This window comes from Ursus maritimus, unplaced genomic scaffold (genome assembly GCF_017311325.1).
Source record: "Ursus maritimus isolate PB19 unplaced genomic scaffold, ASM1731132v1 scaffold_12, whole genome shotgun sequence".
Taxonomy (NCBI): domain Eukaryota; kingdom Metazoa; phylum Chordata; class Mammalia; order Carnivora; family Ursidae; genus Ursus; species Ursus maritimus.
In genome coordinates this window covers 21,202,770-21,215,035 of record NW_024423564.1, presented here as the reverse complement: position 1 = coordinate 21,215,035, position 12,266 = coordinate 21,202,770, and the positions used below count along the sequence as shown (strand labels likewise).

The following is a 12,266-nucleotide window of genomic DNA, read 5'->3' as shown; positions in this document are numbered from 1 at the left end:
GCGCGCGCAGAGGCTGCAGGACACTGGGGGCCCCGGGAGAAGCCTAAGAGAGCGGCTGGGACTCAGAGGTTAGAAGTGAAGAGTTGGGGGCGAGGGAGGGTTGGAGGATGCGGGGGGGCTGCTCCTCACCTTTCATGAACTCGCAAGCCCCGATTAGTTCCCCTGACTCCGCTGCCATCTTAAGCGAGATACGCACGGGGGAGGGCTGGGTCGTGGCCAGCTGAGGTCACCCGCCCCCGGGGGCTTCCCCACTGCCCAGGAGCCGGGAAGCTTGCAGTCCCGATCACCGAGCCCGCCCGAGAGAGGCAGCAGGCGCCGAAGGCGGAGGCGGCTGGGGGGTCAGCGCGCCGGGAGCCCCGGGGACATTCCGTGGGGAACCCGAGCCCGCTCCGCGCGGGGCGCACACGCCCCAGGCTGTGGCCGCTCCGATTCGGACCCGGCTGCTGCCGCTGCTCTGCCGCCGCCGCGCCAGGGAAACGCAGACCAGCTCTCACGGCCGGGCAAAGTCTTCCCCCCGCTCCCAAAGTGATCATGGAGGAGGAGGCGTCTGGCCCCGATCGCGCCCGTGGCTACTCGTGCGGCAGCGGGCAGGACTCCGGTGCCCGCGGGCTGGCAGCAGCTGCTCCGGCTCCTCCGCGCGCGCTCGTCCCCTCTCCGTACTATCCTCTCCCTGAGGACCCCCTGCTTCCGGCTTCTCTGTCTTTCTTGCGTCCCAGGTTCCCTCTGCAGCTCCCTCGGATGGCCTCCCCGCCCGGTAATGGGACAGCGCCGGGTTCGGTCCGGCTTCTGCGCGCAGCAGCTGGTGGGGATCCCCCTCCGGTTGATTTTTTTCGGTCTCTTTTATCCCGCTCTTGCTCGCCTCGGTTTTTGGGACACCCCCAGTCACACCTCCCTGTCTCTTCCTCCCTTCCTCTTCTTGAAGTCTTCGGAGCTGCAGGCTCGCCTGTCTTCCCCTTCCGCAGCTGCTGAGGTCTGGAGATTTCTGAGCCAAACTTGCATCTCCAGTTCTACGGGTACCCCCAGCTTCTGTCTGCTCCGGCGGGCCTGAAACAGGGGAGATATGGAAACTCTGCCCCCCCCCCCAGCTGAGTGTCTCAGTCGGGTCCCCTTCTCGCCTCTCGTGCTCTTGCGTCTCTGGGTTTCTGGGTGAGATCAGGTTTCTGCAAGAATTACACGTGTTAATGGGGTCTTTAAATAATGGGTAGCAATTATTATTTTGATCTTTCGTGTATTACCACCACTCCCCACGTTCAGCTTCCCTGCTTCTCATATGTTTTCTCTCGTCTTTTAAACTTGTCTTTCAGATCGGTTATATTTTGCTACTTTAAGGAATAGACCAAAAAGCACAGTAAATACCCACTATTTCTCCATCGATGAGGAGCTGGTCTATGAAAAGTAAGTTTCTATTTTGTTGTTGTTTTTTCTCTCAACCTTTTAGACTCTTGGCTCTTTGGTGAGGGAACCCTATGCACCATTATGGCAGTTTTATTCACTTCCCCCCTCTCAGTGGTGCAAGTAACAATACCATTTTTTGAAGACTTAGATGCTTGGGGAGAGGTGCGGGGAAAGTTAACATAATGTGAACCTGTCAACAGCCCAGTCCTTTTAGACCTTTGTCTCTATTAGCTCTTCCTGCCACCACCACAAATTGCAACCGTAGATAGCTAACACTCCCCAGAGTAGGACCAGGGAGACTCTCTGTCCTTGCTAGACGCTGTAATTGGCCTGTGAATCAGCCCCGGAGTATTTATGGAGCACCCACAGAGTACAGGGAGGTGTGTGTGTTACAGGGGCTTCAGCTTTGTAGTTCACAAGGCTTCTGTTGTCTTGCGGGATGTTTTTGTTTCTGCAGCTCCTTATGTGGAAAGTGGGACAGGTTTAGCGGGAGGTAGCTATAATACCCAAGTCATATCTATGAGTAAGGTTTTACCTGTGTGAGAAATTATTGGCTTATTTTCTTTGGGTGCCCCAAGCTTCCGAGTGTTACTTTCTTTGTCTTTGAGGAAGTGGTATAAGAGTGCTGATTTACTTTCTTTGGTTACTTTGCTTCTGTGGGATTAGGATTGGAGGGTGTAAACTAAGAATAGGGAACTGTTTTCTGTGAAAGGCAATTAATTTACAGGAAAAGGATATCTTAATACTTTAAGGGCAATAAAAATTTAATTAAAGAAAGATAAACCTCTACTCAATAAAGGCAACATAATAAGAAATAGGAAGGCTGAACTGACTTGCTTATGTTCTCATTAAAAGAGCTGCTGTTTCAGAGTAGTCCAATATATTTTAACTTAAACATTTAATTTGATTTTCTTGTTGTTTAACCAAACATGCAATTAAATGAACATAGTTAAATGAACCATAGTGACTCTAGTAAGCTTCCTAGGACATGTCCCGTTAAAAGGGATTTTGGCCCATCTGCCTAAGGACTTGTGGGTACCACCAAGGCATTTGAAGAGTGAGAGTATTCTCGACTTTTAAGAGCATTATCTTTTATTTGAGGGCAAACCATCTTTAACTGTCACTTCATCCTAGGGATTCTTGAAACTGATGTCTTCAGGACATTTCTCTTAGTGGTGCTGGAGGCAGGATGCCTCTTGATTGGCTGAAGTCAAAGTGAGAATGAAAGAGCCCTTTGCTGCTGCTTATGAATGCCCAGAGTTGCTGCCGAATGAGGTCTAAATCCCTGGTGTCAGATTACAGCTCTGGCCCCAGACAGAATGGAGGAATGCAAGGCCTGCTCCCTGACCTGGATGATGTCACTGCTAGCGGTGTTTATTGAGTGTACAGTCTATTGTTGGCAATGTGCATTGTTGTGGCTTTCTTTTTGTGAGGTTAGGGTTTGGGACCTCTTGTGCGTCTGAGGGTAGGGACTGTGTATGTGTCATTATGTTCCATTCTTCAGTGACTGACATGCCAGAGGCTGTGAATAGGTCACAGAACAAGCTTCTGACATTGAGGTCTGAGTTACTTCTTTAGGGATGGCTAAATGGTAGACCTAACAGGAAATTACATTTAGCCACCACACACAGTTGCTCGATGTTTTTTTGATGGTAGTATTAATATGTGAGGAACAGTTTTCATGTATTTTAATGTTGCTATTTTAGGATAGGGCGACAAATCCCATTGCTCTTATATTTATTCTACTGTATTTCTGCTGTCTTGTAAAGAAAGACTCGCTGCAGAGATCATCCCATTTTTTGTTGTGAGTTTTGGTGTCATCTGAAACTATGAAGAGGACTCCAGTCTGGGCAGAGTGTACACTTCTCTTGGTTTGGACTTGCCCAGCTACCGTGCCACAGCAGTGGCTGTGGTTCTGAGTAGCCATGAGTCCATCTTTTTTTGTTACCCCAACATATTACTCATGGCCAGATGCTGGAGAGAATATGGTAGCGATGCATGCACATATGACCTTCAAGGAGCCGTAAGCCTGTAGGGAGAATGACAGCAGTGCAGTGAGAGTTGCAGAAAGAGAACTGTCTTCAGGTTAACATAGCCCCTGTGCTAAGAGGAGTTCCCGGACAGGTGGGAGTACGTCTGGTTGAAGTGTTTAGAAAAGGGCTTCATGGCGGAGTTACAATTGGTTTGAGGGATGGACAGAGTTTTATCAGGCAAAGATGTGAGAGGAGAGATCCCCGAAGCAAGAACAGCAAGGGTGAGGAAGGAGGCTCTGGAGTGGGTTCAGGGACTAGTAAGTCCCTCAGTTTGCCTGGTATGTATGCAGGTCCCATGGGGATGTGCAGTATGAAGTTGAAAGGTCAGTGGGGTGCAGATTGAATGCCAGGGTGGGGATCCGCAATTTCATCGGATGCCATTGGACTCTTCTGTGGGTTTTGGGGCCGTCCATGGTATGACTGGATCTGGGCTAATGGCAAATAATGGCAAACATTTACTGAGTGTTTATTTATTTATTTTTTTAAAAGATTTTATTTATTTATTTATTTATTTGACAGAGAGAGAGAGAGAGCCAGAGAGAGAGGGAACACAAGCAGGGGGAGTGGGAGAGGAAGAAGCAGGCCCATAGCAGAGGAGCCCGATGTGGGGCTCGATCCCTTAATGCCGGGATCACGCCCTGAGCCGAAGGCAGACGCCTAACGACTGCGCCACCCAGGCGCCCCTATTGAGTGTTTAAATGCATGCTGGGTGCTATTCTAGGTGCCCTACAACTATTAATCATGAATTCATTTTATTTTCACAACAATTCTTGAGGCCGGTACTATTATCATCGTTAGCGTACAGAGATGATGAGAGTTAGGGTACAGAGAGGTTAGGTAACTTGCCCAAGGTCACAGAATGAAGATTTAGCAGAGCTGGAATTTGAAACCGGGCCCTCTGGTTCTGGAGTGCGTATATCTTCTCTCGAAAAGTTAATACGATAACATCATCTAAGATGGGTTAGGGTGGAAGTAAAAGCCCACTTAGAAAAATTCTGGAATGTTCAAGGGGAAGATAAGTGCCTAGATTAGGATTGGTGGCAATGGGGGTAGACAGAAGAGATCTGAATCCACATGACTGGTAACAGATCAGGTGGGTGGGTTGGGGTGCTGAGGAAAAAGAGGAGGCAAAGAAGTCCTTAAGACAGCCTGGGTCCCAGTGAGCCTGCTGGGACCATTCACTGAGCAAGAAGTAGGGTGGAAGAATTGGCGTTAGTGGGGGCATCAGGCATTCCATTTTGATCAGGTTGAATTTAAGGAATTTAAGGGACATCGCATAGACTTGAAGTTCTTAAATTTGGGGGGTTTTCCCCAAAGGGTTGATAAAGCTATGAGAATGATGTGATTTTGAGGAAGAAAGAGAAGATATCAAGGTCTGTATTTCACAGGCAGGGCTAGGAAGAGAAGAGCAAGGGAAGGAGGAGGAAATAAACAGAGGAAGAGGTGGACAAATGGCAAGAGAGAGAAGAAAGGGAGGAGGGACAGAGGCCTGGGAATAGATTCTGCAAAGCCCCTGGAAGCATGATAGTCACCGGTGTTCTATCTGTGGAGGATGTCTTGGGGGAGAAAAGCCTTGGCCGTCAACTCATATGGTATACCTCTCCAAGGAAAGGAGTGTGTTTACATACATTCTCACACGGGCCTTGCACAGCCTCGTAACTGTGTACTTACTCACTGAATGTATAAATGGAATGCTGCCTCTCTGGCTAAATGATCACCTTGGAAATGCAACTATTATTTTTGAATCAGGAAGTAGACTCTTTAAATATTAGGCTGTGGGAACTCTGGACGCAGCTGTGTTTTGTGCAGATGTTTAGTTAGTTCTAAGAGGAGAATAGCACTCCATGATTGAAATGGCAACCTTCTGATGAGCCGGTGGAGAAGATTTAACAACGTGGCCCCATGAGGTGAGGCTACTTATTAGAAAAGAAGTCTGAATTTTCTGTGTGATTTTAAAGCAGAATTTACCACATTAATATAAAAGCCTGAGCTGTTTTAGTAAAGTGTGGTTGATGAGAAAGCCATACATTTATCTTTGGGTTATGATTTCAGAGATCAGAATTAAAATCAGAGTGTAGGCTAATACACTCGTGGGACAAAAAAATAGCCCCATAAAAAAGGAATCTTTCAAAGATTTATCTGTATTTGATTAAGCTACAAATAACACACAACTGTCAGGAAAGGCTAGTTCTTTGGTTTTGGAATTCGGCCCTGTCATCCAAATAGACGCTTACTTTTTATAACTTGGCTCAAATATTTTTTGGCTCAAAAGTTAGCAAGATGAAATATGTTAATTGTCGTAACCTTTGTGTGCCCCTCCTGAGTACGATGGCGGGAATAGGGTTGGGTGTTAATGCGTGGACAGCCGGTTTGCTGTGAAAGATGGTGCAGAGGGTCTTCATTTTCAGCCTCGTCCATCTTCATCTCTCCTCTCATTATGTTTGCGAAGGAAAGGTATTGAGAATGCAGCAGAGAACTTTTCATGGACATACTCTGGGGACTGAATATTAAGCGGTTTCTGAAGGGACTCAAAGCATTTCACCAAGTGTTTTAGCGTGGAAGAATGAGGAGCCTCTAATGAGGCCTAATTAGCTAAATTGAAGATTTAAATAATTTAAAATGTTCAATGTTCACTTCAACTTTATTAAAGCGCCCTGATATTAATGCAACCAGGGATTCCTGGGTGAATAACGTATAGAAGAATGATTTCTTTGATAGTCGGTAGAATAGGTGTGAGTCAGAATACGGATCTAGGACATCTTTGAGAGAAACACAGAAAAACTTCCCTTGCCTGGAAATATTTGTGGGGATAGAGTGAGAAGAAACCCTTTTTGTTTTCGATTTTGTTTCAATTCTCAGGGGGTAATGAAAATGATTTTTCTACTTTTTTGGTTGTAATTTTGCTTTTTTTGGCGGGGGCCCCTGGGTGACTGACTCTTGGTTGCGCCTCAGGTTGTGACCTCAGGGTCGTAAGATCAAGCCCCTCGTTGGCTCTGTGCTCACAGGGGAGACAGATGGAGTTTCTCTCTCTCCCTCTGCCTCTGCCCTTGCTCTCTCTCTCTAAAATAAATAAATAAATCTAACTTTTTTTAAATATGTGGCAAGTAGGTTAATTTAATGGAGAGGCTAATGCCATTTATGGACGTGCACACATTGACAAGCATAAGATCTTATAGAGTCTTAGGGCCATCGTTTGGTACGCCAGCTCTCATTATCAACTGCTATGATTTTGACCGAAGGGGAGATATAGTTGAATTTGGAGACACACTTCCCCATGGGAGTACAAATCAAATAATAACAGTAGCTTACATTTATAGTCCCACGCCCGGTAGTGTTCTGCGTGCTCTGCGTGCATTCACTCAGTCTTCAGAACAGCCCTGAGAGTTAGCTACGGTTATTATCACCACTTTACAGGTGAGGAAGCTGAGGCCCAGAGGGTAAGCAGCACCAAAGGTCACTGAGCTAGTAGTTAAGTTGTTGAGCTGGGATTCAAGCCATGGGTGATTGGCCCTGGAGTTCATGCTCTTATGCTTCTAGCAACTTCCCAGTTGTCTTGAGCCGGAGGCTGGTGGGGAGGGTGCAGAACAGCTTCGCCTCTCCCTGGCATGCCTCACCCTTCTAACTTGGCTGGTGATGGCTTTGGTAAGAAACGTGCTGCTGCCAGCATGTGTAGCCGCTTTATGTCTGGGCCGCATCTGGGAATGTGGGGGGTAATGAAAATGATTTTTCTACTTTTTTGGATGTAATTTTGCTTTTTTTCCCTTTCAGTGGACTACCAAAACAAACAAAAAACCAAAAAGAAATTGAATCAATTGTCATTATATATTAATAGGATGGATGAAAACAGAAGCCCAGCTTCTGAAAACTTCCTTTGCAGGCTGTCTCATGAAATGTTCTTGCTTCTTAACTGGTGTAACTTAAGATATAATGGTGTCTACATAGAATTCTCCTAAAAACTCAGAAAACTTTTTAGCTTTAAAAGGTGGTATGTTTACACTTTCTTCTCCCTCTCTCCTTTCTTCCATCCTAACCTTGCAAAAATAACCCAGCATTGTTCAGGGCTACTTTTTTTCATCCTCTGTTTTGAACACATAAGTTTTAGGTGTGTGTGTATGTGTATGTGTATATAATTGACAGTACAAATAGTATATGTGATGAGGAAATGCACATTTATGTGTATATGCTCACAAGCCAATTCTAAATGCAGTGACATACTAGAGTCAAATTTTACTTTCTAGGTATTGATTTAATTTAAATACTTGCTGTTTTGGGGTGCCTGGGTGGCACAGTTGGTTGGGCAGATGACTCTTGGTTTTAGCTCAGGTTGTGATCTCAGGGTCATGGGATTGAGCCCCGAGTCAGGCTCCATGCTCAGTGTGGAGTCTGCTTGAGTTTCTCTCTCCCTCTGCCCCTCCCCACTGTGTTCTCTTTCTCTCTCTCTCTCTCGAATAAATAAATAAATCATTAAAAAAAATACTTGCTGTTTTGACCTATTAGGCATTCATAGTGGGTAGTCTGTCTCTAATCTTCGTAAGAACAAATTATTATCAGTTTTTTTCAATTTCCTTGAGACGAGCCTGACAAAAACATAAAATTTAACCAAGGTGCTAAGGACTCAGTTAAAACTAACAGTGCTGCTTTTAATCAAGGGGCCTGACAGAGGGATCCAATGGGCTGTAGGAGTGTCCATTGGGGAGCTGTCTGCCGTCCAAGTTCTTTCTATGCCAGGTCACCATGGGGCGGCTTCATTATTTTGTTTGAAGTAGATTCCTAAGACATCAGATGTTCTCATTTGTAAGTTCATAAACACATTCCAAAGCCCAAAGCAAATGACTTTACTTACCCGCAGCTTTCATACACCTTGTGCTTAAAAACAAAAAAAGAAAAAGACCCTTGACACATTTTCATAGGAAGTGAAAAAAGCGACACTTAAAACTTAGAAGTGGTTGGTAATTGCTGGAGAAGGAACTACCATTTAGGTGGGCTAGATTTCGTTGGGGAGCTCTGTGCTGATGCTTTGGGGGTACACAAATAAAGAAGGCAGTGAATACAAATACAGTGAAGGGCAGTATATGACAAAAGCTACAAAGGCATGTGTTAGGAATCCAAGAAACTCAGCGATTATTACTGCCCAGGGTGATAAAGACTTCATAGAGTGGTTTAAACTAGCTTGTGAAGGGCGGAAGAGCCCCGAGTGTATTTTATCATCTCTGTGAGGACAAGTACTACCTGTTTTTGCTCACCATTGTATCCCTACAACCCAGCACAGTGCCTGACGCACAGCTGGAGCTCAAGAAATTTTAGCTGAATGAGTGAATGAGTGAGCGAAAGAGGAAGGAAAGAAAGTAGAGATTCCAGGGTTTGGGGTTAGCAAGATTCTGTTAGGTGAGGCAAATTATGTGAATGCAGGGAGGTCCCAGGTGAGGCTGGACACGTCGTTGAGGACTGGATGGTGGAAAGCTGTTTGGACCTCCCTTGTGCTGGTTTACCAATGGCAGAGAGACTGGTCAGAGCTCTCTGGTTTAGGCTGGGAGGTGGGGCTCCGTGGAGGCTGTAGCAGGATTGGATTAGGGTTGTAGCAGCGGGAACAGAAAGGCCAGACTCTGGGGGTGAGAGGGGTGGGAAGAAGCTAGAAGGGATGGATGGACTGTATTTGGGATTGACCAGGTTGGGGAGAGGGTGAGGAATTGAAGGTAAGTTCAAGGTTTCTGGCCTGGGTGACCGGGATAAAGGGACACCTTAAAGTAGGCAATGTATGTAAATCAGAAGGAGGATTTGCCTTTTTATTGCTTGGTTTTGTTTTGGGGATGGGGAAAGGAAGTAAAAAGGGGGGTTTATAATTAAAGTAAGGAGGAGTCTTTGTCTTTTGTGATCTTTAAGGAGAAATCAGATAATGCCTGCTCAGGATTTTTAGATATTTACTTGTTTAAAAACTGAGAAGGTGGGTGGGGCGCTGATCTTAAGTTCCTTTCTGACTCCCTGATTTGAACTGGCTTAAGTGTCAAATTCATTGTTTCTTTTTTCTTTTCTTTTCTTTTCTTTTTTTCTTTTCTTTCTTTTTTTCCTTCTTTCTTTTTTCTTTCTTTCTTTCCTTCTTTCTTTCTTTCTTAGACCAACACATTTATTTTTAATTTTTTTAAAATTTATTTTATATTTTAAAGATTTCATTTATTTATTTGACAGAGAGAGAGACACAGCCAGAGAGAGAGGGAACACAAGCAGGGGGAGTGGGAGAGGAAGAAGCAGGCTCCCAGCATATGAGCCTGATGCGGGGCTCGATGCCAGGACCCTGGGATCACTCCCTGAGCCGAGGGCAGACGCTTAACGACTGAGCCACCTAGGTGCCCCGAATTCATTGTTTCTTAAAAAAAAACTTTTTTGAGGTTTAGTTGCAATTTACCTTAAAAACTTTGGTTTTGTTGATCATCTAAATATTTCCAGGACCATCAAAGAATCAGATGTTGAATGAGAACCATCAAAATATCACCTTATTTATTTAAAGTATGTACTATTTATTCCTGGTCCTCGTAACTTGGAAACATCTGGTGAATGATCACAGTTATTTGTAATTGACAGTGAATTCCTTTATAGGAAATAGTTTGTATGAACTATAGTTTTTGAATAAAGTGTTTCTTTTCTTTTCTTTTTAAAGATTTTATTTATTTGAGAGAGAGAGAGAGAGAGAACAAGCAGTGAGGAAGGGCAGAGGGAGAGAGAGAGAGAGAAGCAGACTCCTGCTGAGCAGGGAGCCGCACTACGCAGAGCTCGATCCCAGGCCCCAGAGATCATGACCTGAGCTGAAGGCAGAGGGTTAACCAACTGAGCCACCCAGGTGCACCTGAATAAAATGTTTCATGTATTAAATTAAACATTTAATATTAAAATATTTTAATATTTTAAAGATGTTCACATCCTATTGATGAAGAATTTGCTAATTTGGACTTGTTCTTTTGTTATAAAATTTAATTTTCTTTTGGAGAACTGGAAAAGATGTTTTATTTCACATTTGCTCTGCCTGATGGATATACTCTAGTAATGCATTTATCTGACTGTGTCTGGGAATGTGGCATTCCAGGGAGACAGCTCTTACAAAGAGTTGGGAAATCACATCTTGAAATATGAAAGCAATTTTATAATTTGTGGAACTTTTCTAAGATGAATCTGCGTTTCTGCCTTCTTGTTTACTGCTTATAATTTGCTTTTTTTTTTCTGTAGTACTCAGATTCTATTATAAGTTCATTGGTTGTACAGTTTCACTGTAACTCAGGAATGGTTTTAGCTGCTTCTAAGTAATGAAGGGCTCTCTATTTATGTAGCAGATGGTGCCTGTTTGCTAAACATCTTGTTATCTTTTACTGGTTTTTATCGATGGCTAACTACTAGAAGTCGAGTACGTTTTAGGTGCTGCTTACTATTGGGTCAGCTTTTGACATTACTGTCAGTGTAGCCGCCCCTAATAGCTGCCTCTTCCCTATGGTCTGTCTGATGAGTCTAATATACTGTGGGTGTAGAAACCAGACATCATATTTTATTAGCCTTTGGTACAAAATAGGACTAAATAGGCTCTGTGTGAGAGTGGGACTCTCTTATAAACATGGCTAAAGGGCATGGGTTTTGTGGCAGGCTTTAGAAGAAACAATATGACTTTGTTTTTTGGCTTACTTAATAATTCTCATTTTTATTCCAGATTGAGATTTTTGAATTGGGGATCCTTGAATAACTCCTTCCTTCCTTCCTTCCTTCCTTCCTTCCTTCCTTCCTTCCTTCCTTCCTTCCTTCCTTCCCTCCTTCCTTCCTTCCTTCCCTTCTTCCCTCTGTCCCTCCTTCCTTTCTTCCTTTCTTCCTTTGAGAGGGAGAGAAGGGGGTTTAGGGGCAGAGGGAGAGGGAGAGAGAGAATCTTAAGCAGACTCCATGCCTGGCGCAGAGCCTGACGTGGGGCTCAGTCTCACAACCCTGAGATCAAGACCTGAGCTGAAATCAAGAGTCATACGCTTAACCGACTGAACCACCCAGGCATCCCAAATAACTGATTTCTTTTTCTTTCTTTCTTTCTTTCTTTCTTTCTTTCTTTCTTTCTTTCTTTCTTTCTTTCTTTCTTTCTTTCTCTCTCTCTCTCTCTCTCTCTCTCTCTACTCCGCTTAACTTAACAACAACAACAACAACAACAACAACAACAACAACAACAACAACTAACAACGACTGAGAGATAGGGACGGCCCAGTAGAGAGAGGGAACACAAGCAGGGGGAGTGGGAGAGGAAGAAGCAGGCTCATAGCGGAGCAGGGAGCCCGATGCGGGGCTTGATTCCAGGACCCTGGGATCACGCCCTGAGCCGAAGGCAGACGCTTAATGACTGAGCCACCGAGGTGCGCCACAAATAACTGATTTCTTCTTCTATTCATTCTGTTTCTTTTAAGAGGATGTGGTATTGATATAGCATTTACATTAGTTCTGGTAGTCAATTATTGATTCTGTGAGGTTAATTAATCTGAAACGTTAAAAACTTTATTTTTTTCCTAAATGTGAGATAAAAAGGTTTAAAAAGGTCTCTTCTAGGAAGGTGTGAATGGGCTTGTAAAATAGTGCCTTTCCTGTTCTGATAGACCCTGACTAGGGTCTGACGTTGCGCTTTGTTCCCACAAGCCTCACAGCAGATTGCCTGCAGCTCCAGGAAACCCAAAAGTAAAGGCTTAGGATGATTTTAATGTGGCAAAATTCCCAGAACTGAAGGGGCTGCTAAGACAAAAGGAGTTGGGGTGATGTATATTCGGGGTGAGTCTTTAGATTGGGGGTTATTTCTGGAGCAGGCCACCTGGGAGCAAGCCGGTGATAAAGATA

At 44.5% G+C, this 12,266-nt stretch overlaps 1 protein-coding gene across 2 annotated transcripts in view; it reads left to right on the top strand.

The window, feature by feature from the left end:
• CDC14A (cell division cycle 14A) overlaps positions 1-12,266 on the top strand; it is a 169,911-nt gene that overhangs the window by 1,590 nt on the left and 156,055 nt on the right. For both annotated transcript variants that reach the window (XM_040626989.1, XM_040626988.1), the window contains exon 2: positions 1,305-1,395. In XM_040626989.1, coding sequence (XP_040482923.1) covers positions 1,305-1,395 — 91 coding nt within the window. The remainder of the gene's footprint in view (positions 1-1,304; positions 1,396-12,266) is intronic.